This window comes from Parathielavia appendiculata (assembly GCF_033297405.1).
Source record: "Parathielavia appendiculata strain CBS 731.68 unplaced genomic scaffold N657scaffold_13, whole genome shotgun sequence".
Lineage (NCBI taxonomy): Eukaryota > Fungi > Ascomycota > Sordariomycetes > Sordariales > Chaetomiaceae > Parathielavia > Parathielavia appendiculata.
Window position 1 is genome coordinate 232,790 of NW_026944232.1, and position 25,675 is coordinate 258,464.

A 25,675-nucleotide genomic window follows, 5' to 3' on the forward strand; every position below is an offset into this window, starting at 1 on the left:
ACAAACTACTATAATAGGGTGGAGATGGGTGTAACGGTCTCAGGTAGTATATTGCAACTAGCTGATGACGACTCTACGAGTACACTGAACTTGGAGAAGAAAAGGAGAGACGACAGACTCTGGTAGCTCGCAAGCATACTTATCATTGTCGGCGCGCTGGTCTGAGCGCGTTGCTAGAAGGTTCGGTGTGCTGTGGGGCGAGTGGGAATAGCCTCATCAGGGATCTTGGTATCTGCCGAGAGTCGCCGAGGCTCGCACCGGGCCCAGCCCGTTACAATGGGAGCAATCTCTACAATGACTGTCCCGCAGAAAAGCCTTGACTGGAGTTGCATCCTAGCAACTGAACTGAGCGAGGAGGATGATAAAGAGGATTGATAGACGGATTCCTAGGATGGGAAGGAGGATTGAAACCTCGAGGACGAGTCTTCTTTGGAGAGGGGGGTGTGATATGGCAGCGCCTGCCGTCGGAGTGCACATACCCACTTCCCTTGGCATTTATCTCCTGCATCGCAAGTTCTTTCGCTTCTCTTCCTTTTCTCTTTTATCTTGTGTTTTTACACAATAGAGAGGTCTTTCCGCAGCCTTGCCTCGGCTAATAGCCCTCTGCTCGGGACAAGAGTCCTAGGAAACGGCTGGATAGTGCGGGGTTATATTATTATTTAAGCTCTCCCTTATAAAAGTGGCGAGCTTGACTATGTTTGGCCACTACCTCCGGCCTTCGTTGAAGTAGATTAGCTCGCTCTTTTTCCTAGTGAAGATGCTCCCCTTAGACTCGGCGCAGGCAGTTGGGGTCCTCGGGTCCCGTACCTTCAGCCATCCGATCCATATCTTCCCGGCCGATTTTCCGCGGACACCTGACTTGATGCAGTACATCCACAGGTATACTAGCTCAACCTGGCCGAGACCATAGTTGGTTGAGAGATGTCAGCCTGTCCCTCGATGTAGTCGCCACTCCCCACCTGTCGGCTGCCGGAACCCGGGGGCGCTTCAAGCATATTGGAGCGTTTGCGCCGCGGATGTGCGCCCCCGCGTATACGGGCAAATCATCGCCGACATCACAGTGCGGACCACGCCTGTGCTGGCCCTGGAACACGGCCACATTATGTAACTGGCTGGAATCACCCCAAAGAGGACTAAGGTAGATGGGTTAAGGCGCATCACCCCCAAAGGAATGCCCCTTTCCAGCTTGCCAGGCATAGACTGACACTGCCATAAGGCATCAAAAGCGCACGAGGACTCTAAGTGCATGCTTGCTGGTGCATCCTGCAATATGCAAGACGCCGGAGCGGCGCCGTTCGAGGCCGGTGCCGACGAGCCGCCACCGCTGGGGCGACGACCCACCCCTGCCAAGAAGCCTTCTGGGCCATCATCTCGTTCATGCTCGGCGTTGTCGTCACACAGCCTCTCTACACGAGCACCTCGGACGTCTAGGCCGCAAAATCCCGTTCTATGCCTCGTTCCTCCTCTTCATCGCTAGCTCCGTCGTCTTCTCGGCCGCCCAGAGGACCCAGGATGCTCTTCACGACTGGCGCCACGGCTTTTGTGCTGCCCGTATGCTGGGCGGGGGCCATGTATCCCTGGAGCGATTGGAGGATTCTGCTTCCTTTGCTCATCAGAGTCGTCGTCTTCAGCTGCTTGACGACCGTCAAGGTCTCCACTCAGGTCATTGTGGGAATCGGTATCGGTTCGTTATATTGCGTCCTCGTGCTCCCTATCCAGGCTAGCGCACCAATCGTAGACGACACGGGCCTTGTCGTCGGCCTATTGGTGTCGTATCGGCTCTTTGGCACCTTGATCAGCCTTGCGGTCGGGTCTACCGTCTTCAGCAGCAGCATCTGGGAAGAGTCTATCGCAGACCTGGGCCCATTGCCCAATGCCATGGAGGGTTTCAAGAGCGGAAAACGGCCATCGAGTTGATTCCATATCTTCGGCCGCTGGAGCTGCCATCCGATATCGTTGCACTGCTCGTTGACGTGTACACCAAGTCGTTGCGGTCCATCTGGTACGTTCTTGGTGGGTTCTCGGTTTTTGGGCTAGCCAAGTCGCTCTTCACAACGGAAATTACGCTATACAAGGCTGACATGGGCAGACATGGGCAGACAAAGGCTCGAGGAATCGTCGTAGCAAGCTTGATAGCGTAGCGTTCTGCTGCACTCCGGGTTGGGGATTACAGAACTAATCAGCCTTAGGACAGAAAGCGCGGGGGAGGGGCGTGATGGGATTTCGTGCCTTAAATCCCCAGGTTCACGTGATCGCGGCCGTGGTCATAGAGGTGGTGTAGACTCTGTTCGCCTGGGTCATATATGAAAGGCCTGGCATTGACCTGTCCCCGGTCCCAACATACCTAGAGGCGGGCATCTGCAGGCCTTCGGCCCCTGTATGGGCGCTATTAAGAAACAACAAGTCGAATAACAACCAAAATAGAGCTTACTAGATATCGTCTGGCAATACAACCTCCCCCCCCCCCCTTAATCCTTTTCTTGTTTCTCTTTCATTGCCAATTTCGTGACCAAGTCTTCTCGCTCGACCCTGTCAGCATCCAGTATCTTGGTAACCGGCGGTGGGAGCACAATAAGCTCTGTCGCCGAGCCCGACACGCGCGAGGCAAGCTGGCACGTCGAATACTGTTGCTCGCCAAAGGCACCTGGCCCATGTTCGCTTCTCCCGTGATGCGAGGTCTCTGAACCTGCAGGAGCGGTCGGTTCACCGCTCGGTGGCGCCCACTCCACTTGTTGTGCTACTTCGTCTGCGAAACTGGCAGGGCACACAAACGACCCTGGCAGTGAGAAAGCTTCTTAGAGATTTGTATGCCGTCTCAGCCATGGCTGCATTGACTACGTAATCGAGGCGAGAAGGATCCAAGTTCTGGCTTCTCGAGCCAAAGCCGACGGGACTGCATGTTTCTCGAAAGAGAGGGTATACGAAGGTGGGATGCGAGCAAGCACTGCTCGCAGTCGTCCAGGTGCAAAGAGTCGCAGAAATGGGCGTTTGTTACACCCGCCCTCTTGGCATAATTCGTCAGCTCGGGAAATGTCACTGCGAGTGTTGGACAAGCTGTGTGAACTAGATATACGGTGGCCTTCTGGTCCATCAGCTGCCACAGGTCCCTGCAGCCTCGGAAATGTGCGGAGAAGTTGTAGAACAGCGGCAGCTCTGGCGATATCTCCCAGGTCAAAGTCCGCCGGCATCTGGTCCGCATAACGCTGCAGCGGGCCGTCGCTCATAACTCCATCGATCCATCTCTCAAAACCGGTGCCAAGGATGCCCCTCATGGTGACACCCGGAGATTGCGTTCACGGCGACGAATTTCCCCGCGGGACCCTGAAGTGGAAGAAGCTTCCTCAGAAGCTCACGTTTCCCGTTCTCGACCGGGTCAGTCGACAACGAGACCTCGCCAATCGGATAGCCGAGGACTGGTGGGAATTTGTTTTGTGGGGCGCTGATGGTGGATGTGCCCCAAGTTAACGGTGTGTATGGCTCATGGAGTGTAGAGGAGGATATTGGGCTTCTGTAAGTGTAGGAGCTTACAGTCGGGCTGCGAGTCCTAGTGCTTCTGCAGGTATCATATCAGTCCAAAACCCTCCATCTTCGCCCCCCAAAAATCACAACCCAGCGGTTTCTACTAGTACTCAGCCGCTAACCGTCCAACTTAGCGATACCATCCGATGCGAAGGGTAGTCGGAGGCTAGAATAGACGGTTCAGACAGCAGGAAGCAAAAGGAAATGTGCAAAATCCTTCTTACCCTATTGGACGGATAACTGAGCGCTTGTTCAATTCGCCACCTGGTTATCTTGAGACTCTGCCGACGTAAGCTGAATGAGATCTCGCTTGCCCTGCGGCTCCTCGGTCCCTGTCCTTCGGAAGGGTACCGGCTGCTGTCGCTCCCTGTGAAAACGAAGTTCTGAAGGAGGAAGCAGAGGGATATAATGAGTGTGGCACTTTGAGGCGCAAAGTGCCGAGTTTCCGGTTTGGGAGTCGGACCATGGATACTGACCCCGCGAACGACGGCTTTTGTTGAGTTTTCGTCATCCGTTCCTTGCGAGGGGTCCGCAGGTCTTCCCTCGTGCTTCTGGTTGGAACGCGGGTTTCCTCCGTTGTTCGTATCTTCATAAACGCCATACCCTCGGAATCGTTGCCGGGGCATGACGGCTCTGGGCCATGACTTCCCCCGCCGTGGCCAGGATCACCATCACGATCAATTCGCCATCACCATCCTCTCGATCTTCGCCCTCTTGGCCAGCGTCTGTTTCCGAGTCACCTTCTTCAGACTCGCTACTCTCACTGTCGAGTTCCATCGGCGCGAGAGCGTCCATTCTCAGTGCACCAGGTTGGTCTCCTTGGCGTCGTAGCAGGTTCAACCCTCTTCCCTGCCCTCTTGTCGACTTGTCTGTCCATCAATTGAGGCATCCACATCGCCATCAAGCTCATGATCGGCGACTTGTTCCTCCACTGCAACGAAGCTAATCCACTTGGAGACAAGGGACCATTTGCAGCCGAGAGCTTCACCCCGTAGCCTGACCCTGTTTGTCTCTTCCGGCGTGTTCCTCACTGCCTTGCCGAATTCAGCGTGCACGCTGATTTCACCACGCTCAAGATCACCCAGCAGAGCCCGAGCAGCAAATTTGTGGACCGTGGTGTTTGGCGCTTGCAATACGGAAACGGGCACCCGCAAGCTTTTCTCCTGGGGGCCCGGGCTGAACATAGTGAATCTCAACAGCTCGAGGTTTGGTATGTCCGTGATGTCTTAGGAGGGCAAGGACCCGGTTCATCAGGAACGGGCTGAGTTCAATATGTCGTGATGTGATTGCAAAACTTCATGGGGGAGCAATTCTCAAAATTGATTGTGTGATCAGCGAGAAGCCAGTGCAGCTGTTCTGGGGATCGGAAATTGTATGCTGCGGGGAGGTTCTCACATCCTTTCGTCGACAGCGGCCCTCAATTCAATAGTAATGGAACTGGGGAAGACATGTGCCTTTCTGTCGCTGCTGAGAGGAGGGCGACTAGGCTTCCTTCCTAGCCTCCCTACTTGCCGTGTGGATTACTCCGGCGTATCTTCCGCCCATTTTGGCTATTCCTTCAACAAGTTCGTGCGAGACAGCGTCCTCGATGCCCAGCGAGAAGAACCGGACTCGTCCTCGGGTTGCAGCTTGGTATGCTTAACGAATCTGACCGTGTCATCGAGATCCCAGATCTGACCGTCTGTGAGGACAATGATGTCTGTCGTTGCAAAGCTACCCCGGCTTGAGACCACATTTCTAAATGCATGGAGAAGTTTCGTGCCACCGAGATTGGCCAGGAACTTACGAGCGACGTGGACTTCGGCGGCGTGGCGGCTCGTTGAGTTGTAAGCTCGAGAGTAAGGCCAGAGTGAATCGAAGCTTGTGCCGAAACTCCAGAGGTCAACGCTGCAGTCCGGAGGGAATCCAGCAAGAAAGCACTGCATGGCTGTTTCCAGAGCCCCGATCTTATCACTCATGGAGCCGGATCGATCAGCAAGAAAGACAATCTCCCCACCGCTGTATTCTGTCAGGGGACCAATCAAGGCCTTGCTTGGGTGGAATCGTGAGCACGAGACCCGATTGATCTGGAAAGTCAGAGTGCATCTCGAGGCAGGTGAATCGTAGACCCGGACTTTCGTCAGCCCTGCAGATGTGCAAGACGAAATCCCGGTCCAGGCAGCTTGTCTCAGCAGGAGGTTGACCATTGCGCACCTGGTATCCCGGGTCAAACGATGTGCGGAGAAATCGACCCATATTTGACGCGTTGCGGCACCGAGTGGGATATCAATATTGGGGAATGTCGGGGACGTCACATAAAGTATCTCTGTTGCAACCAGAATGTCGGCAGAAACGGAAAGACTCGTGGCGGTAGCGCTTCGGCTCAGGAGCTGACCGACACCATCAAGCAGTGTGCCGTACCGTGGAGCAATGTGGGTCGGGAGCTTGGAGGTCATTCGAGCCTTTCCCGCCTCAACACCGAGCCCGTCGTCGAGCAGGATGATGAAAGACAATATTGCCTTCAACTAAATGCCAGATGGGAGATCCCCAAGGGTCGTGGTGAACGGCCCCGGCGAGTTCTGCTGTAAGACGCCCGCGCTTCTGTGTTGGCCTACCTCCTCTTCAAACGCCTTGCTCGTTTCGGGGTTGGCCTTGACTTTCCCAACCAGGATCTATGGTTGCAAATGCGACAGGAGAAGTCGACGACACTGCTCCCGTGGGGCAGCGGAAAGGTATAGCCAGCCCGCTGAATCAGACCGCCGATGTTGTCGTTGAACAACTGGGTGATGGTTCCTCTGGCTGTGTCATGAGTGATGCTTGCGTTGAGCGAGACAAAGACAGGCGGTAGGGATCCGTCGTCTGCGGCCGGGGCATTGTCGTCTGAAACTCAAGGGTATCTTCTGCTTGGTGCCGGAACGCAGCGGTTTGGGCCCGCCATTCGTCTCGCGGCTGATGCTGATGCCAGCGATTGAGCCCTTCAACCCGATCTCCTCGTAGTCGGTGAACGGCGAACTTTCATTGTCGTGCCAGCGCCGGGCCTGCTGAGCATTGCAGGATTGGGTCGGGATGGGCTCGGGAGGTACCAAAAAATGCCAGGCAGGACCATACTCTTGCGCCTGTTTTCCCTCAGACCTCGGAATATGATCTGCAAAGGCTTGGAAGAGACTGGTAATTGCAGGATTGACGTTCTGGAAGGGCCTTGAAAAAACACAACCTACCTTACGCAAATAAGGTAGGCAGAGAGAGAGAGCGGTTGCCTTCGCCGAATCACCAGCGCCCACTGCGGTTCACACGAGGCTCCCGCTTCCAGGGGATTCGGAACCGGCCGGGAACCTTTTCACATGCGGCTGCCCACGTACACAGGAATGACCATTCCCACAACCCACAAGTCGTCTTGGCTCCCTAGGTTGTCAGTGGGCGTCATCCATTGCCCCTCCCCTTTCAAAAGCCGCCCACGCTGACCATCAAGCAGTGACCCCGCTTAGCTTTGCAATCCGCCTGGCCGATCAAGAGTTGTCGTGAATGGTATACAAGATCGCCGACAAAGACAACGGCAGGCAGGTCTCCCTGATTATCTGGAAGCTGTCACCAAGATGTCGGGTTGCTCCCTCATCACAGAATAGCCGCATTATCGCTGACTCGAGCAGACCTAGCGGACTTTAAGGGGTGCTATTCGTCGAAATCCTTACCATCAGCCAAGCAAGATCCTGGCTCCGTCAGATGATGGGCACAACTCTGGCTTCGTGGCCAACGGTTCTGGCGGCAGACAGGAGGCCTTGGTGCTTAGCAGACTAGCGTTAGTACCACCCTGCCCTGGGTAGCTTGCCTCATCATATCAAACCGACAAGAAATAAACCACCGGCAGGGGCGTTTTTGACACGACATCAGACATTGAAAGCGTGACCATCACTGCTGACGGCCTCATCTACAGTCGAACAGACATTGATGACATAGAGATCACACATTACGCGGCATGTGAGCTAGCGCCACTTCTGTCCCAACCCGATGGGAGGCCAGCTTCGCAGCCCAAGACGTTGGCACATATTGTCATTCACTACCGCGGCAAAATGGGGCATGGGGAGGACATTGTGGAGACAACCATCAAGCGTGAGGACACCAGATTCCAACCCATACAGCGTCTTCTCTAATGTGCCGGTGACTTACAGTGCAGTACAACACCAAAGTTCGGTTGTGCGGTGAAGGGAGCGAGGTTACTCTTGAAAGTCCACTGTACGGGTACGAGCGCTGAGGGACAGGCAATCGATATACCCGGCGGGAGGGTTTGTCCCAGGTTCACATCCCAGCAAGGCAATACACTTACTCCATGATGTTCAGAACACCGATATTGGGAACTAAATATTCGTCAGCAGCGGGGACGTTCGGTGAAGACAAAGCAGATGTGTATCGAGCTTTCGCTCATATCAATGCGACTGCCTCGACAGAACGACGTGGTTGTACTGAAACCGTGAGTATCCCCTTCCTTGACTGGCTTCTGCATACGGTTTCGACTTAACATCAGGAAATAAAGGCAAGCCGGTAGCATCCATACCAGGGAGATGGCGATGACGGAATCCGATATTGTCATGGTTCAAGACACAATCAGCACGTTGTTTCGGTTGAGAATCGCCAGTCATGACGGGCGGACAATTGTGAGCCAGAAACGTACGGAGACCCATTCTCTCGCCGGTCAATCAACCACCAGGGTTGCGACTGACAGACACCGTAGAAGTGTCATCCGACTTTGCAGCCAACGGAGGTTCGCCGGCCAACTTCCGGTCTCGTACATGGGTGGCCCAGATGCTAGAGAGCGGCCGGACCCAAGTTAAAGGGTATCCAGTTAGATTCAACCATCTGTTCGTGTCGGACGTTCGCAGTGAGTAATTCCAGGTGAACTTAGCTGGATGTCGGGGTGCTAACTTACTGACTGCAGCGATTAGCTATTCGAGGGCTGGGTCTGCAGCCGGTTATGGCAGCACTCTTTGCTTATACGGGATTTGCCGCTCTTGTCTGAAAGTGATCAATGAGCGACCGTCGGAAGCAAAACACCTTAACCTTACGCTGTGGCCTCTACGATGGGCTGTTACATCAAGACAATCAAGTTACTGTAACTTCAAGTTGCAGATTGGGATTGATGCGCCTAGCAAATCCCTAAATTGAGCATTTTAGCTTCGCCCAGCACATTGCACCAGCGGGCTGACCAAGTTCAGATAATGCGATGACCGGAGCGATATGGCCCGTGCAGGTCTCGTCGGATGCTTCGTATAAACAGTCTGCCAGTATCCCGACTTTCATGTACCGTGACACCGACTCTCCGAAGGAGAGTTCTAGATTGGTTGGTGTTTGGGCCACGATGACGCTCGGCGCTGCGACTCTTGAGATAAAAAGGGGGCCGTCCCGGGGAGCTGATTCGGCGGAAACCCAGATTTCCATGCAGCGTATCAGCAGCGTAAGCCGCCAAAATTTCCTTGACTGGCGGGGACATTGTTGTGCGGCCATGCATTGGCGTTCATTGTTCCCTTGTATAATCCAACCCTGGTTTGTTCGTTATCATGGCACATGGTGGGCCGCTAGTAAAATATGAATGGGATAAAAGAAAGGAACGTCAGAGAACAAGAAAGAGAAAAAAAAGATCGAATGCAAAGACAAAACATAAAAGGAGGAGAAAATAGATATTAAGACGAAGAGGTAAGGGAAGATAATGATAAAAAGAAGGAGGAAAGAAAGAAGGAAGGAGAGAAGGAAGGAGAGAAGGAAGGAGAGAAGGAAGGAGAGAAGGAAGGAGAGAAGGAAGGAGAGAAGGAAGGAAAGAAGGAAGGAAAGAAAGAAAGAAAGAAAGAAAGAAAGCAAGAAATCAATAACTATATGAATATATGGTCAAAGTGAAGGAAGATGAGGTGTAATACCTATCCGGGAAGTTTCACGCTAACAAGCAAACCAGGGTTGGATTGTATTGTGGTGGTCGAGGCCAGCCTCCGTCCTTTTCTTGGGAGGTGGTGAGACTCTGTTGAAGAGGGGCCCCAAACAACAGTACGCATCATACAGTTAGGTGAAGACCGTAACCTTTGGTCAAAACGGACATTGCCAAATTACAAGATGCAAGCTGGCCGATCTCGACAAGCTCCTTCCCAGCCTGCGATTTGCAGTTCATCTGTCCCTGGCCAATGGCGGTCGTCGATCGGGGCCTTCTGCGTGCGTCACTGCAGTCGGATATTCCCACTGTAGAAGGCCGATTGGTTGCGCCTACTAATGGCCGCATCCATTCTCCTTGATCATCCCGTCTTTCTCTCAGATTCAGGAAGATCGCATTGTTCTCGGCGTGCGCCATCGCTGGTCTCTTCTGATCAGGTGCACTGCGACTGTACCCTAAAGAGGGCGCCCCTACTTTGCAACGTCTCAGAAATTCCATGCTCGAGGGCAGCGTTGCAGCCACTACCTAATCGAGACGCCGCTAACGGCTTGATTGATGATTAGCCACGAGGTCGTCCCGTGCCAGACCGGCCACAATACCATACGGTTCCCAACCTGCCACTTACTTCTTGTGCCAGCCTTGATCAGACCGCAGCACAACTCCAACCACTCAGCGTCCACCTGCCACTTGGCGATCTCTCAGACAATCTTCAATTCTGCTTCGAACGTGGTCCGGCCCCAACTCCCTGTTTTTGCTCAACTTTGAAGAGCCTTTTCCACTTCAACACAGCAAACATCTTGGCACATTCCGACCCAAACTTCTGCTATTATCACGCATCCGACCCCCCCATCCACAATATGCGCCGAAGTCTCCCGCCCCGTTCTTCTTTAGCATAGAAGAGGGCAGGCTTATCGGTTCCAATGACGGTCCGCAGCGACTGCAGGGTCTCACTGCCCAACATGGGTATGTCGCACGTCAACTATGCCCTCGGCCTGGATGCGGATGGTCTGGGCACCCATCCACGCAAGTTCAAGAAGCACAAGGTGCTTCCACGCCCCGGCAAGGATGAGCTGCAACGATCCGCTTTGTCAAGCCATGGTCTCGGGAGCGACGCCGCCCTGCCGCGAAGCAATCCGTCATCTGCCTCGATCCTGTCCAGTCGCCAGCGACCGAACAGAGTGGGACGAGGCCCGGAACCGCCGCCCACGCCGCCGACGCATTCGCGGACATCCTCGGCAAGTCACCCTGCCGACTCCTCGACCTCGGGACATGCCGGTACCCCTCCGGGCAGCACAGACAATGTCGACTCCGATCCCCCGGCTACTCCCACCAACCAACAGACTCCGCCCACCCCAAACCTGACCCCCGAACGAACCCCTCCGGGCCCTGCCGCGGGCCAAGCACGACGTCGCCCGCTACTAAGCCAGCGGAATTCCTCCAAAGTCACAACAGATTCCAGGGCAGAATCGTTTCGAACCGCGCCGGAGCACCCTCATTTATCCGATGATGACGATGCAGGGTCGACCCTGCGCCCGGCACTGCCCTCGGCGAAGAGCTCGCAGAGCACCGTTCGTCAAGTTAGCAGGGAGACGAGGAGTGTTTCCCAGCCGATAGGCCTGGGCTTGGGGCTTGAATTCAGCTCAGACGACAAGGCTATGCCTAGGACATCGGCAGAACTCAACAAGGTTGACGGAATGCGGGATATCGGGCAGTCGGATTCGAACAGGACAGAGGAGTGGGACCGCGATCTCATGAGGAATGTGACCATCAGAAAGCGGCGGCCAACACGCCCAAAAGAGCTTTCCAACCAAGAAATCGTTGACGACCGGCCGGTGTCGCCAACCAATGCCACCCAAGCGCTCCGCTCCATGCCACTTGACGAGAGCCCGATTGTTTACCCCTCGCGCAGAGTTGTCTCGGACCGCTACACAACCAAGCCCGAGGCAGTCAATTCGGAGTCTTCCAGCAGCGTTGATGTTAAGCGTTCTTCTGTCATGTCCACAAAGTCCAATGCTTCAACGATCGTGGAGGCAATGCTGGTGGGGACGGCGCCCCAGCGACGCAAGACTCTACGCCACGTCAGGAAGCAGAGCGCTTTGCGGGATTCAAGTTCGGAAATCTCCCCAGTCACTTCTGCGCCCACGTCCGTCTCACCACCTGTTCATGACCGACGCCAACGTCACGAGTCCTCCGCCACGAAAGTGGACGAGACCGTACGTGAAAGCTACGCCTCAGCTGCCAGCATCAATTCCATTTCGAGTCGGAAAGCTCGCCGCTCAGTGTGGAAGAGCGGCGGTGTGCCAGTTGTTGTGATTCCGGACCGCCGATCCTCGGTCAAGTCGACCAGCAAATCGCCATCTTTGCGATCCACAAGCAGTCGGAGGTCCCGGAGTCTCAGTTCGGTCCCAATTTCTCCGCCGTCGAAAAGTGGGGAACAGATTCCCCTGTTCGAACGGCCTGCTAGAAGGAGCAGGGCGTTTTCCGAGTCTGACGGATCTCGTGCGGGTGACGAGAGGACAATGGACTTTCCCCCTGTCATCCCTGCTCGATCATCTTCTCTCTCGGCGCCAACTAGCAGAAACGCATCGAGGACAGCTTCCCTCACGGCAGAGAGCTTACAGGCCCACAGCATCTTCCAGGCGCAGCAGGCGCATCTCGCCCTGCAGAAGGCCAGCCAGCCGCTCGATAAGCTGCAAACTCACCCTCGGCCAAGCGAAGATGACCGGATGCTAAGTTGGAGAGGGCCAGAGGACCCGCCCCTGAACGGTGAAGTTGAGCGCGCGCTCCCCACCGTGTCAGTAGAACAGACTCTCCGGGAGAAGCAGCGCGAGCCGGGCGGGAGGGCCGCCCAAGCTAACCGGGACTTGCACGGCACCAATGCGGTGGATGGCGGCCTCAGAATTGACCGGGACGGTGATCGCTTCTTGTCTGTGCAGAACACACCTTTGTCGGTTGCATCAGTTGAGACGACTGGTACCTCGCACGCTGAAGTTTCTGAGGCCATGGCTGTGAACATCTACCCGCACCAGAACAAATCCGTGGTTTTGGTCAACCACTCCGCCAAACCATCTGAGAGCTCCTCCATGAACGAGTACAAGACTTCTGCCGCGAATGTTCCGATAGTCAAGACGACGAACCCAAACGGCGCTGTCCCTGCAACGCCGCCCCAGCAATTCTCCATGGACGGCGTCGACTCGCCCCTGAGGAATCCAAGAGCACCTCCCAAGCCACCAACCATCAACTTCATCCCCGCCACTCCATCGGGCTTAACGCCCACAACAGAGAAACAAAAGCAGCTTGGAAACTACTACGAGATGACCGCAGAGAAGCCCAGACGGAGCATGTCGCTCCTCAGGCGGGCCCTAACCCGCCGGACTGCCGAGTACGGCCCATCCCCCTCCCGCCCTGTAGGGTTCCTTACCCGGACATTCTCCCTCTCTAGAAACGTCCGACGCCGCCATGATGACGACTGGCCAGACGCGCACAGACTCAAGCGGCACTCCACCGCAGACGACGTGCCTCCCGACGAGACCATGCTTCACCCGTTCTGGCGACCCGCTCACTGCGTGGATGATGACGAGGAAAGCCGGCCTTCTGAAGAAGACGATTACGATGACGAGGACGAGGATCGCGATTACCGGGGCGAGGATAGGACGTACCGCTACCCGCCCATCGACAACCGCCCGTCCAAGTCGTGGCTGCCGCCATCGAGCCGACGACACAGTCGCAGCCGCAGTCTCAGCGCCCGCTTCAAGCGCACGTTTGCCATACTGCCCGTTCGCGCCGCCGACGAGGACGGGTATGACCACCAGCAGCAGCAGCAGGACTACCCCGCCACCGATGCGCATGATGCGACGGACCGCAGGACTATTCGCCGCACGCCGAGCGGGAATCTGCGGGTTATGAAGTTCCGGAGGAGTATGGAGTCCCTGACGACGAGGGCGAGCCCGCTCGCCGGGACAGCGGCGGCGGATGGTTGGCGGCAGGATGCGGCGTCGGCGCATGCCGGGAGAAACGGGAGTGGTGGCGTGGAGGGTTATCCCGATGGAGAAAGAGATAGGCCAATAACTAGGCTGTGGAGGTCGCTGAGTCTCAGGGCGAGGTCGTCGGTTCGTGCCAGTCACAGCACGGGCAATGCAGCAGCAGCAGCAGCATCATCATCATCATCATCATATTCTACACCCGCACCCGCTTCAGCTCCAAGAGAAGGAGGAGGTAGCAGCGGCGGTAATGGCGGCGGTGGTGGGTTCTTACCCGCGCTAGGCGACAGGATCAACATCTCGCGGCGGCTGAGCGAGCGGCGGCGGGTGAAGAGGACGCAGGAGCTGAGGGGGATGATTAGTGCGCCTAGGGAGGTCAGGGATGGAGTGGGGGATGTGATTAGGAGAAACTCGTGGCGGGATCGTGGCCGTGGCATGGATGCGGATGCGGATGCGGCGTATGTCAATGAGCAGCAGGCTCAAAGGAGGAGGCAGGGCCTGCGGACTTGAGTTTGTGTCTTGTCTGGCTTGCCTACCCTATTTAGGTGAGTGTCAAAGGTGGGGATTGGTTGGCTCGGTCGATGAGGCGCTTCCGGGTGCTTTCTTGTTGTTGAAATGGGGCGATTTTGTTGAGGGCTGAGGGTACATGATGGATCCATGGGATTTGATGAGGGATGAGAAGCCATGATGTGATGATTTCTGGTATTTTCCGTTTTCCTCTTCTTTTTCTCTCTTCCCTCTGTTGTTCTCTTGTCTTGCTCATTTATACACGATCATGCAGGGCTGTGTGGTGTCGGGCTTTCTCTGGCGGGCTCAGGAACCTGTTTCAGGCAAAGGCGTTTGTTGTTCGGGCTCCACAGCATTGTCATGAGGGCTTCTGAGTTTGCATGACTTGATGATGGGCAATCTGGGCTGTTCAGGTGGATGGGGCTGGTCTGCTTGATGTTTTAGTCAATGATGGGACGAGGTGATGGCTCATGAGAATGATGGCTGGGGGTCATGGATGGAGACATGGACTAGAGATGGATGTCATGATATGTTAGTCAAGAGCGATCACGGGCAGAGAGTGTCTGAGTAGAATCGATAGGATCTTCGTTGTTATTTGTCATTATATGGAGTATACACCCACGCTGAAGCGACGTTTGGGTTGTGTTGCAATCCGTGAAAGTTGAACTCAGAATGCGCGTAATGTACATAAGGAGTTGTTACAACTGAGGTATAACAATAACCTGCCCGGTTAGCTCAGCTGGTTAGAGCGTCGTACTAATATAACCTTGACTTGTTATATTAAGTGATGCGAAGGTCAACAGTTCAATCCTGTTACTGGGCATTGAGCGAAAAACTCCTCACACCACTTTACCGTATCTACGGTGACACCCCTCTTTTTTTTTTGTGTCCTTCGGGACTGCATCTCCATTTATTTCGTGTGGTGGCGGGGTCGGGGGTTGAGCACATTGCGAAAGGGGCTCTCCACATTAATGGGACTACCTAGCGAGATAAAGTCACTGGCGACAATGCAGGATGAAAAAAGTATATCTGGTGATGATATTGAGACAACATCTTTATTTACTTGTCTTGCTCGCTCGTCTAAGCGGTTAGCTGACTCCAGTTGTCTCCTAAACGCCTTACGCCATCACATTTTGCCGTCATCCCAATGACACAAATGATGCTACAATAGCTCAGAATTTCAGAATGGCTTCAAGTGAATCCACACGCATTAAGCCCCAGTCCCACAATCAGATCCCAGCTTGGCTCCTCCCGCCTCAAACCCTGACTTCGCTCTTCCCTCCATTACCGCTTCTCCCCAGGAAACCCACCCGGCGGAGGCGGGAAAGCAGGAAACGCACCGCCACCCGGAGGCGGAGGGAACGGCAGCCCACCAGGCGCGCCCGGCGGCGGGAACGCACCAGGGAATGGAGGCGGCGCTCCACCCCGTCCTGCAGCGCCGCCAGGGGGAGCAGGGAACCCTGGGAGTGGAAACGGCGGCGCGCCTCCGGCAGGACTCGCAGGGCCACCCGGCGGCGCGGCACCGGGAAACGGCGGAGGAGGGAAGGGAAACGTAGGCGGCGCACCCGCGCTTGCGCTACCGGGCGCTCCTCCTCCTGCTGGTGCTGCGCCAGGGAACGGAGGCGGCAGCATCCCGGGCATGCCGGGCATGGGAAACGGCGGGGGTGGCATGCCGGCTGGCGGGGGAAACGGCATTCCTGGGAGTGGGGGCATGCCTGGCATCGGTGGCGGGATGGACGACATGCCGCTGGGTCCAAGACCGAAGGCGCTGCCGCCGCCGGGTTGGTTGTGAGGGAGCATCGGGTTGGCGTGGGCTTGGCCTTCGGCGGCGTAGGATGAGGTGATGGAGTCGATTACAGATTGGGCTTTTTCGTGGCCGATTTCTGGGGGGACGAAGTACAGGGTTAGTGAGCTGGTCGGGTGGAGCGTAGAAGAGTGAGGAGGAGAAGGGGAGAGGTTACGTTGGTAGTAGTCGACGACGTTGCGTAGATGGTTGCGGCCGCTGTTGTGGGCTTTACGCACGCTCATGGAGTCGTGCGTGAGGTAGACATCGCAGTAGTCGCAGAAGACTGGGACGAGGTTAGACATGTGTTGGAAGGGTAGGGAATTGAGAGGAAGACTTACATTTTGGCATCTTGCCGGCGATTTGTCGCGGGGATTGCGATCGCGGAAATTTGGTGGAAGCGTGCGGTGTCGTGCTCAGTGTTTTGTGTTTCGACTTGGATTATGATGCGATGGGAAGATGGGCCGAAAACAAGCGAGAGCTCCCAAGTTCGCGAGGCTGACCAGCTTGAGATGCGAAACTTGCGAGTGGGGCTGCAAGGCTGCAATCCACAATGCTGTCCCGGCTCTGAGTGGTAGCCCCAAGAAGCAGCGCCCCACACTCGCCAGGGGCAAGCGACAGCTGGCCGTTCAACTTGGCCAAACTCCAAGACAGTTGAAGCTTTGATCTCTGCCATCACACGATCATCCCCCCACACACGGCACAGCATGGCTCGTCTACGGTCACTGCTGCAACAAGTCTGCAGCTTGATGCTGCTGCTGGCGGTCGGCTCGCAGGCACTCAAGTTCGACATCCAGGCTGGCAGTGGCCACGACAAGCACTCGCGGCGATGCATTCGCAATTTTGTCTCCAAGGACATGCTGGTGGTCGTCACGGCCATCGTTGACGGCTACAAGGGCGACGGCATGCAGCTGAATATGCATGTACGTGTTGCGCTGCTGTCCTTCAGAAGAAGTGTAGACTGACTCAAGCAGATCTCGGACGCGACAGGCAATGAGTACGGCAAGCCCAAGGACATTGCCGGCGAGCAGCGCACCGTCTTCACCTCGCACGCCGACGCCCCCTTCGACGTGTGCTTCGAGAACATCCTGACAGGCTGTACGTGCCACCCCATCTCTTACCCAACCGTTCGCTCGATCCCTCGCTAACAGAACACAGCCCGCTACGTCGAACACCCATACCGGCACGTCGAGCTGGACATTGACATTGGCGCCGACGCTAAGGACTGGTCAGCCATTCAAGCGACCGAGAAGCTGAAGCCGGTCGAGACGGAGCTGCGGCGCATCGAGGAGATGGTGGCCGAGGTGGTTAGCGAGATGGACTACCTGCGGTCGCGCGAGCAGAAACTGCGCGACACGAACGAGAGCACCAACACGCGCGTCAAGTGGTTTGGCTTCTGCACCACCTTCCTGCTGATCGCTCTGTGGGCGTGGCAGATCATGTACCTGCGGGCGTACTTCAGGTCCAAGCATCTTATTTAATGGGCAGGAAACGACTGGCTCTAGACTGGCTTATACGGGGCGGAGCCTTAAACGAACTGTTACGCAGGCGAGCATGGGAGTTATTATCTGTTCTGTACATGGTTGACTGGGCACGGAAAATAGGGGACTGGGGCATCTGGGTACATTACTCTTAGGATGGCTGTCCGGATATCCCTTGATAATGCGGAGTGTTCTGGTTCCATCATGGGTAGGGTGTACCGCTTGCAGTATGCCCGTCAGATGTAACGAGGATGGCCGACCCGCCCGAGACCCGGCAGCCGGGGCTCCACTTAATGTCGGCCTCGGTCCAGCCGGAAGATCATGCCAAGCAAAACCGGGCAATCGGCGCCGTGGCAAACCATTTTCAACCTCTCCATCAACCTCAGCCTCTAAATCATAGAACAGGGTTCCATTAATCACCCCCGGTTTCACTGAGTTTTATGGAGAAGATCTGAAGCGTCTTACTCCACGTCTTTCTCCAATAACATACGAAGATGGCTTCCTCCCTTCGCCCAGTAACGCGGGCCGTCAGCCGAGCCCGCCCGCCAATCCAGGCCGTCCTCCGCCTGGCTCCGAAGCGCTTCGCGTCCTCCCAGCAGTCACCGCGCGACCTCGATGTAGGCGAACTGCAAGGCGCAAGCTTCAAGATTGAGCCCCTCCGCCGCGTCGGTGAAGACCCTGCGACGATGCGCGCCCGTCTGCTCTGTACGTGCTCTTCCTGCCATCTTTACCTGTCCCACCCCTCCCTTTGTCTCAAAACGAAACAATTCCCGCGAATAAGTAGAAGGATGATAAAACTAACACTTAGCGACGACAGACCAATCCCGCAAGCGCGGCACTCTCGAATCCGACCTCCTCCTCTCGACCTTCGCCTCGGCTCACCTCGCCAGCATGACACCCTCCCAGCTGGCTGAGTACGACCTCTTCCTCGACGAGAACGACTGGGACATTTACTACTGGGCGACGCAGGACGAAGACACTACTATCACCAGTACCCAACTGCAGTCACAACAGCAACACTCACACTCACAGCAGCAGCAGCAATCCACCCAAACAAGATTAGAAGCAAAGGACCAGCAGCAGACCCCGCAACCGACTCAACTGCCCAACCAAGACCCAGGCACCCAACAATCCCCGCGGCCAGGCGAGTGGGCCCAGACCGTCGGCACCTTCAGGCCCGCTTACCGGCCTGTCCCGGCCCGGTGGCGAGACAGTGAGGTGCTGCGGCTGCTGCGGGCGCACGTCGCGGCACGGAAGGGCGAGGGCAAGGGCGGGATGGGGTTTATGCCTTCGCTAGAGGAGTACAAGCTTCGAAACGAATGAAAATAGGAAAGAAGGAAGGGTACTGTGTTATGCTTTGGTTCTGACCGTGTTTGGGCGTCATGTGCGTGTCTGACGGATGGTGATGGGTGAGAGAGGTTGAAAGGGTCTCTCTCGGTTCGTTGCCGTCATAATAGACCTACTAGTCCGAAGGGTGGTACAGCCGTGGTTGGGCTGAAAGGAGTTGGTGCTGAAAACGGGGCCAGGGTAAGGGTGTAAGATATGTGCTGTACGGATCGTGTATGATCCTAGTAAACCAGGCAAAACGGGGATCCTGCAATGGGACAACAACTAATAGACGATTAATCAGGCTCGTTCATTCTCAGTCTCCTTGCTCGGGGTATACCTGGGTTTGAAAAATCCACACATCAACATCCCCTTGCCTGTTCCAACCCATCCCTTCTGAATGCTGCTCCCCTCCAACCCGTCCTCAAAAGAACGCCGCCAGTGTGAAGGGACCGCTATGCCCACCGACAGCCACCAGAACCGAACACGGAAATAGAAGCACACAACACGGAAAAACAGCCCAGTAATCATCACGTCGTCCCTACCACCCAACCAAGCCATCTACTCCGTTCCGCGAAGCTGAACAGAAACCAAAAAAAAAGTCAGATTCTCAACCCCCCTCAGGCGGCAAAATCCTCCCCAAACTCCTCAACACCTCCATTACACTCAACCCAGCAGCCCCGACCGCCCTCCGCTCCCTCTCCTCCCGCTGCCGCAGCCGGGCAGCAGTCAGGCCCAGAACGGCATCTGCCTCCCGCCCGGCCGTGACGACCCGCATGTCGAGCTTGTGCACGCTGTCGGCGAGCTGGTCGACCTTGAACTCGAGCGACGCCTGCGCGTTCTGCAGCCGCGACCGCATCTGCCGCTTGAAGGAGCCGAAGGCGCTTTCCGGGTTGGTGAGGGAGGCTAAGATGGCGGATTCCGAGCGCGAGAGGAGGGTGGCGTCGGGGAGCGGGAATTTTCGTGGGTCTGGGTAGTTGTTGTCGTCGGCTCCTTGGGATGAGGAGAAGGAGGAAGACGCGGGCGGGTATAGGGGGGAGATGGTGGGCAGCGGGGCAGCGATGGATTGCCAGGCGGATTTTTGGGCTTTTAGTCTGGTTGTTCCTTTGTTAGTAACTGGACAGGAGACGGGAGAGAGAAGAGCGGGTGTGCACCTCTCGATCTTGGCTTCAAGCTCGGCGATTTTGGCGTCGTAGTCGACGTTTCGCGGGTTTGGCTGCAGCACCACTGGGATGGGCGGTTTGGGTGCGTCTTCTCGCGCAAACCAGTCTGAGAACTCGGATCGTGCGCTAAAGTCCTTGAGGAGCTGGTCTTGTATCGCGCGTGCTGGATAGCGTGACCCTGTCAGCAACTCTCCCTCATGATGTGTCGCACATTAGACCACTTACCTCCCAGCACTGCACTCGACCCATGGCTCCCATGCGGCGGTTTCTCGCTCAGCGCCCGCTCGCCGCACCAAATCAGCAGCTGCTTCATCCTCCTGGGCTCGCTCAGCCCCTCGGCCGCGATGTACTTGTAGAACTCGGACGGGTCGACCTCACGATGCGGCAACGCGCTGTGCCCGTTGTCGATCAGCGAGCTGGCCCGCCGCCCGCGTATTCCCAGACTGCTCCGCCGGCTGCCGCTGGCCGCGCCCTTCTTGCGGAATTCCTTATTGCGGTTGATGATGGGCGTGTCGCTGAAGGGGAGAGCGATCATCTGGGATTGTGGTTGCGTGAGTCCGCTGGGCGTGGTCTCCTGCTGGTAGTCCGCATTGTCGCACCCCTGCTTCTCCTCCTCCTCCTCCTCCTCCGTCCCTCCCTGGTGTATCCCATTCACTTGTGGCGCTTGGCCGCCTCTTTCTGGCCTCTTGCCTGTCTTTGGTTCAAAAGCTTTCCTCCGTGTCTTGGACCTGGGCACGACTAATTCCTCCCCTGGTGGTGGCGCATTGTCCAAGCTCGATTTCCTCTTTGCCCCCCTCCTCTTGGTCAGCGCTGCGGATGACCGTGACTGCGTTGGCGCCGGTGCTGGTGCAGGTGCTGGTGCCGGTGGCGAAGCGCGTCGTTTCGTCCCTGCTTTGGGCGGTCTGCCCACGCTCTTCTTCACCGAAGCCGGAGCCGGCGTTGGCACGTCCTCAAGCTCCTCCTCCGCCACCTCAGGCACCGGGGCGATCTTGGGCCGCTTCGACACACGCTTGAACAAGAAATCGCCATCTTGCTCGTCGTAGACGGCTGCGGCTGCGGAGGCGGGCAGGTCAGCATCGGCATCCTTGCGCTTCCTTCCCTTGGCCCCCTTGGTCGCAGCGACGTGCGGCTCAGGTTCCTGGTTGCTCGGCAACGGCCGCGACGGCAGGAGGGGCAGCGACGACGTACCGGCGAGGCGTGCGCTGGACCGTCGCCCTGACTGGTTGCTCATGCTCAAGACTTGTAGCGGCTGGCGGGTCCGTACGAGAGTAGTCATGGATGGTGGCGGGGTGGTCGGCGCATTGAATGCGGTGGGTATGCGGGTTTGAGGAGCAGCAGTTGAATCGCGTAGTTCGTGAGTCTTACGGATGATTTACGCTGCAGTCGGTGTAAGGGTGGTGTAGGGAAAATGCGCCGGCGCGTCGCCGCAATTCGAATCGCCAGTTGCCCAAGTCTTAGATTCGGCCAAGTGGGTAGGAGCGAGAAAGTTGACGCGTCAATTTGGGCTCGGGACCGGCTTGTTTAGCGTTTCTCGGCCGCAGCGCTTCAGGGTCCGATGGGAGCGAAGCTGGTCGGCAAATTCTCTAAGAAATGTTTGGCGTCGGCGAGAAGGATCCTGGTCCCGTGGAAAGTCGGCAAAAGTGGGCTGGCGGGATCGCGACGGAAGGTGCGCCCGGTTTGTTTATTCGCGATTGTGGCTCGTGGTTACTTGAGCGCTCGGACCACCAGCCACCACGAGGCTGGGAAAGCCCCACTTTCACTTTGCAAGTTCAAGTCGCAAGGCGGCGCTGTCATTCACAACTTGAGAGTTTGCGCCACGATCCATCTCTCAATTGGCCCTCTCAGTGACAGTCAGTAAACAAGCACAATTCACATAGATGAGTTCACGGTCAACGCTATTCAGGATGCACAACTTTGAGTCGAAGCAGACATGGAGTGCTATTGAGACATTTTCGGCTAGATAATTTGATCATATGGAGTCGCCTGAATAATGTAATGCACAAGGCTGGAGAACCAGTGATGGATGAACCGCAGTACCAATCCATTTCTCGTGATGATCCCGGTCAGCTGCATTGATGGAACCTACTCCAGCAGATAGTGCCTCAAGCCCGGCCCCTTCATTGAGGATGCCCACTCCTCCATGACCTCCTAGTCGATACTCGAATCATCAGAGCCTTTAGCTCTCATCCTCGCTATCCAAACCAAGGTACTTAGGTCTGGAACAGCAACGATTGTATTGCCTGCCTTCACTCTCATAGCACAAAACTAACGAGCATGGCCATGCCGTCCTTGACCAAATCGCAGCCCAATCGTTGCCTCGTCCAGGGACTACTAATACATTAAAATAACCATCAAGCCGTCCACCTATTCCAGAAGCCCAAAGCATTAAAAGAAACCAAGAGACTGGAAACAAGGCTCGTTTCGCTGACCTCACCGCCCCTCACCATAGATAGGCGAGAGAGAAGGGGGTTTAGATGATAACTAGTAAAGCAGTAGAACGTCCTGCTCCAGCCTCTCCCAGCAACGGCATCAATCGACTGCCCCAGCCCAAACGCAGCCCGCTAGGCGCCTTTCAGTCGGGCCAGCTATTCCAGCCCAGTCAACCGGTAAACGCACCCCTCCACCAACTCCGTTCCGAGTCCAATCCATCCATTCCACCGTCGATCCTTCTCGCTATTGAGTTCAACCACCTCACGCCATCTCCCGGAAGGGACCATAAAGCAAGATAAAAGAAGCGCAGAACAGCAACCAAGACGCCAGACACCGGTTTTTAATGTATGCCCTCCATCCCCTTTCCCCCGTTGTTGCCGGATACTACATATAGGGATGAGAAGGGCGGGAATAAATACCTCGCCATCCTCAAGCCCACCCCAAACCTCCTCCGCCTTTCCTGCCCGGTTGACCCCAAGCCCGAGACTAGCCTTTGAACGCCAGTAAGAAGAAGAAAAGTGAAAGAAAACCAGGCCGAAGAGCACCGCGGCCTGTCCTGTTGTTACTAGTACAGCGTACCGCCAAACAGCAATTCATTCTCGGTTTCTCCGGGTGGTCACGGAGTGGGATTGCGGCCAGAAAAATGTGGGATATAAGAGTCGTAGGGATCCACGCCGCCGTGAGGAAGAATTTGGAGAGTACGGGAGGTGAGTCACAACGCCCTAAGCCACGCTAGTGTCCAGGCGTAACTTAGGGCTGATATTACTCGGAGTGATCCTGGAAACAAAGGCGGGACCGACCTTGGACACATCGACCGCAGACGGACAGACCGTGGCTCGGTTGACCGCGGACGGAGTGACCAGAGACGGATCGACCGCGGACATATTGACGGTGAAAGCAGTGATCGTGGACAACCCGCTCGGCGCCAGGCTGCTCCCGCTCTATGGGTACCGCCTGTCCATAGACTGGCCCGCTGCCATGACGTGCTGGCCCGCCATCGCCGGCGGCATGCCGTACGTGTTCATGGCCGGGTTGAAGGCGTCCATAGACTGCTTGAAGGCATCCATGGGCGGCTTGAAGGTGTCGAGGGGCGGCTGCAAGAACTGGGCGCCTTGGAGCCCCTGCTGCTGCGTCACCGGGCAGTCTTTATGCGCCAGTAGCAGAGTCTTGAGATTGATCACCTCCTCGCGCAGATGCGCGACTTGAGCCGTGAGTTGCTCGTTTTCGGTTGAGTACATCTCGACCTTGTTTTGAAGATTGGCCAGCCATTGCTTTTTCCGCTGGCGGCACTTGAGCGCAGCCACCCTATGAGACGATGTGGGTTAGATGTGTCATCATGGTTGCACGAGCGGGCGGGCGATACAAACGCACCTGTTACGCTCCAGAAAATTCTTCCTCTTCTCATCTTCGGGTATATTTGATTTGGCTCGGCCGCCGCCCTCAGCCTTAGTGTCGCGGTGGCCGTCGTCCGAATGGTCCATATCGTTGCTACTTATCGACGCACCTCCACCGTTCGTCTTTGCCTTCTTGGCCGCAGGAGTGGCCTTGGCTGGCGGCTCGTCAGCCTTGCGCCGCGAATTCGCAGCCGTGTTCCGCTTTCCTCTTGCACGGGTATTGGGACGCGCCACCTCGCTCTCTTCTGATCCCACGCTAACCTCGCTGACGCCACGTGCAGAACTGCCCGTGAGCGACGGCGCGCCGTTCATCTGGGGTGATGTATTAACTGGTTGCACCGCTGGAGCAGTTGAGGTGGCGGCATGGCCTTGGCCCTGTGGGGGCGGCACTGGGGGATAGTGCTGTACGGGAGGCGGCTGGGTGGTGTTCCGACCCTGCGCCAGCATGAACAGGCCGTTTGCGGCGTCATTATCGTGTGGATCGAACGGGCCCGGCGCAGGCTTTGACTCCGCCTTGAGGGAAGGAATGGTACCGTTGGCCATCTCTTGCGGTTGCGATGTGGGAGCGACGGGCGGTGGTTGTTGCTGTGCTTGGGCCTTCTCGCGCTTGGCAGCGGCTGCGCTGAGTGCGGTCCTATGGAAGTCAATGGTGCTGGGTGTCGGGGCGGGACCGGCGAGCTGGGCGAATATTGCTTGCGAGTTCGGACTAGGGACAGGGAACATGGACCCGCTGCCCCCGGGAGTCAGGCCGCTCCGTATGGAGGACTCGTTCGGGGTTGGGAAGCCGCCTCGGATGTGATGTGCGTCGCTGAAGTAATCATTGGTCGGGCCCGACAACATGGCCGGACTCAAGGGGCCGGTCCGCAAGGAGCCACCACCCCAAGGGAACGGCGTGTTGCCAGGAAGGAGAGCCGAGGGTGAGGTGAGGGCCGCAACAGATGGCAGCTTGGTGCCACCGGGGGTCTCGGGGGGAGCGCCGCCGAACGACTGTTCAAACGGATTAGGCTCTAGGCTCAGCGACGCGACGGCCGGGTTGGTGGTGAAGTAATCTGGGCTGCGTTGCTGTTGCTGGTTTGGTCGCGGCGGGGGAGCCAGTGGTTTGGCGGGTTCGGCATTGGTAGAGTCGTCGGGTTTCGAGGGGCGGTCGAGTTTGGCATCGGCCTCTGTGTCTGCAAAGGCAAGGCGTCGGCAACCACACTCAACAGCAACAGCGACAGCGACAGCAAGTGCTACATGACGCGTCGCAGATGGAATGAAAATCGGGGATGCACTTACCTTGTCGGGGTGGAGATGGCTTGCTGGATTGTTTGGGCGACTTGGATGCGCCGTTGCTGGCGGCTCCAGTGGGCGGCGCCATGATGTCAATCAAAAGATTGTCGACGCCTCTCTAGCGGAATCCAAAATATGAACGGGTGAGGACTATGAGGTCACTGCTCGAGTTGAATACCCATATAAGGGCGTCCGCTGGGCTGCTAGCCAGCGTCCTCTGTAGGGTGTTCTGGCTCGAGTAGGGTGAATAATTGACGTAGTCCGACCTTGCAGTGTTGCTTGTGTGGGCGTGTGCGGGAGAGAGAGAGTCAAAACCGAGAACGGGGAGCGACGTCAGGTATGACGTTTGGGAAAAGGAAGGAGATAAAAATGAATGGGGCAAGCTTGTGGGTCCCAGGCCCGTGAGCCAACCCACTTCAGCCAATGGAAGCGGGCGAACGAATGCGCGCAGAAACGGTCCAATCCACGGCAGCAACGAGTCCAGAGCGCAAGATGAGTTGCCAGATGGCAACACCTCTTTCTGGCGGTCTGTTGACGAATTACAAAGCAAGCAGAGCGTTTATCCCACCTACTTCGGAGTGTAGCATTCTTTACTATGGTGTTATGTATTAAGTCGAAGTTTATCAAAAAGCACATCGCGTTGATACTCGAACCATCGCGCCCTCGTTAAACCTCTCCTCTCTACCTTACTGTGGTACCCTTCGCCCAAACAGTCCATCGACGAGTCTAGACGGGGTTTTCCATAAGCAAAACAACACCTACAACACCTTGATGTTGAACACCAGCAGCAAACCGCATCGGGCATTCTGTCCATCGCCCTCGCCAGTCTGTGTGCCCGCAAAGTGAGAGGCTTTGTGGGGCAGCACTGTCGGCACACTGTGTGCATCTGCCCCGGCCTGGCCCCCCACCCCAGGGCTGCTGCGAGCGAAAGGGGGA

The 25,675-nt window shown here is 56.5% G+C and overlaps 8 protein-coding genes and 1 non-coding gene across 9 annotated transcripts; 6 read left to right on the plus strand and 3 right to left on the minus strand.

Annotated features, from left to right (window-relative positions):
• The first annotated feature begins 1,348 nt into the window (after positions 1-1,348).
• On the plus strand, positions 1,349-2,191 carry N657DRAFT_133376 (uncharacterized protein). The gene has a single exon (XM_062785882.1). It carries the CDS (start codon positions 1,450-1,452, stop codon positions 1,915-1,917), a length of 468 nt encoding a protein of 155 aa, XP_062644785.1. The 5' UTR covers positions 1,349-1,449; the 3' UTR covers positions 1,918-2,191.
• A 1,651-nt stretch (positions 2,192-3,842) lies between these two features.
• N657DRAFT_648395 (uncharacterized protein) lies at positions 3,843-4,953 on the plus strand. Its single transcript, XM_062793509.1, has 2 exons — positions 3,843-4,328; positions 4,477-4,953. Exons 1-2 carry the CDS (start codon positions 4,144-4,146, stop codon positions 4,517-4,519), a joined length of 228 nt encoding a protein of 75 aa, XP_062644786.1. The 5' UTR covers positions 3,843-4,143; the 3' UTR covers positions 4,520-4,953.
• Positions 4,954-10,326: 5,373 nt separating this feature from the next.
• On the plus strand, positions 10,327-13,896 carry N657DRAFT_578638 (uncharacterized protein; the record flags this gene model as incomplete). Its single annotated transcript, XM_062789333.1, has 2 exons — positions 10,327-13,525; positions 13,604-13,896. 2 exons carry the CDS (start codon positions 10,327-10,329, stop codon positions 13,894-13,896), a joined length of 3,492 nt encoding a protein of 1,163 aa, XP_062644787.1.
• Positions 13,897-14,617: 721 nt separating this feature from the next.
• N657DRAFT_t123 lies at positions 14,618-14,716 on the plus strand. The gene has a single exon. It is a non-coding gene; the product is annotated as a tRNA-Ile (tRNA).
• A 461-nt stretch (positions 14,717-15,177) lies between these two features.
• On the minus strand, positions 15,178-16,168 carry N657DRAFT_665753 (zf-U1-domain-containing protein; the record flags this gene model as incomplete). Its single annotated transcript, XM_062795307.1, has 4 exons — positions 16,018-16,168; positions 15,855-15,962; positions 15,584-15,776; positions 15,178-15,463 (listed from the first exon to the last, which is right to left on the minus strand). The coding sequence occupies exons 1-4, from the start codon at positions 16,025-16,027 to the stop codon at positions 15,178-15,180; spliced, it is 597 nt and encodes a 198-aa protein (XP_062644788.1). The 5' UTR covers positions 16,028-16,168.
• A 215-nt stretch (positions 16,169-16,383) lies between these two features.
• N657DRAFT_683142 (uncharacterized protein) lies at positions 16,384-17,157 on the plus strand (the record flags this gene model as incomplete). The annotated part of the gene is made up of 3 exons (XM_062796543.1): positions 16,384-16,599; positions 16,651-16,774; positions 16,835-17,157. The coding sequence occupies 3 exons, from the start codon at positions 16,384-16,386 to the stop codon at positions 17,155-17,157; spliced, it is 663 nt and encodes a 220-aa protein (XP_062644789.1).
• Positions 17,158-17,651: 494 nt separating this feature from the next.
• On the plus strand, positions 17,652-18,480 carry N657DRAFT_636072 (DUF339-domain-containing protein; the record flags this gene model as incomplete). The annotated part of the gene is made up of 2 exons (XM_062791394.1): positions 17,652-17,862; positions 17,975-18,480. The coding sequence occupies 2 exons, from the start codon at positions 17,652-17,654 to the stop codon at positions 18,478-18,480; spliced, it is 717 nt and encodes a 238-aa protein (XP_062644790.1).
• Positions 18,481-18,984: 504 nt separating this feature from the next.
• On the minus strand, positions 18,985-21,162 carry N657DRAFT_665756 (uncharacterized protein). Its single transcript, XM_062795308.1, has 3 exons — positions 19,872-21,162; positions 19,638-19,809; positions 18,985-19,577 (listed from the first exon to the last, which is right to left on the minus strand). Exons 1-3 carry the CDS (start codon positions 20,920-20,922, stop codon positions 19,094-19,096), a joined length of 1,707 nt encoding a protein of 568 aa, XP_062644791.1. The 5' UTR covers positions 20,923-21,162; the 3' UTR covers positions 18,985-19,093.
• A 1,855-nt stretch (positions 21,163-23,017) lies between these two features.
• Positions 23,018-24,827, minus strand: N657DRAFT_578673 (uncharacterized protein; the record flags this gene model as incomplete). Its single annotated transcript, XM_062789336.1, has 3 exons — positions 23,018-23,381; positions 23,448-24,639; positions 24,746-24,827. The coding sequence occupies 3 exons, from the start codon at positions 24,825-24,827 to the stop codon at positions 23,018-23,020; spliced, it is 1,638 nt and encodes a 545-aa protein (XP_062644792.1).
• Between the last annotated feature and the right edge of the window lie 848 nt (positions 24,828-25,675).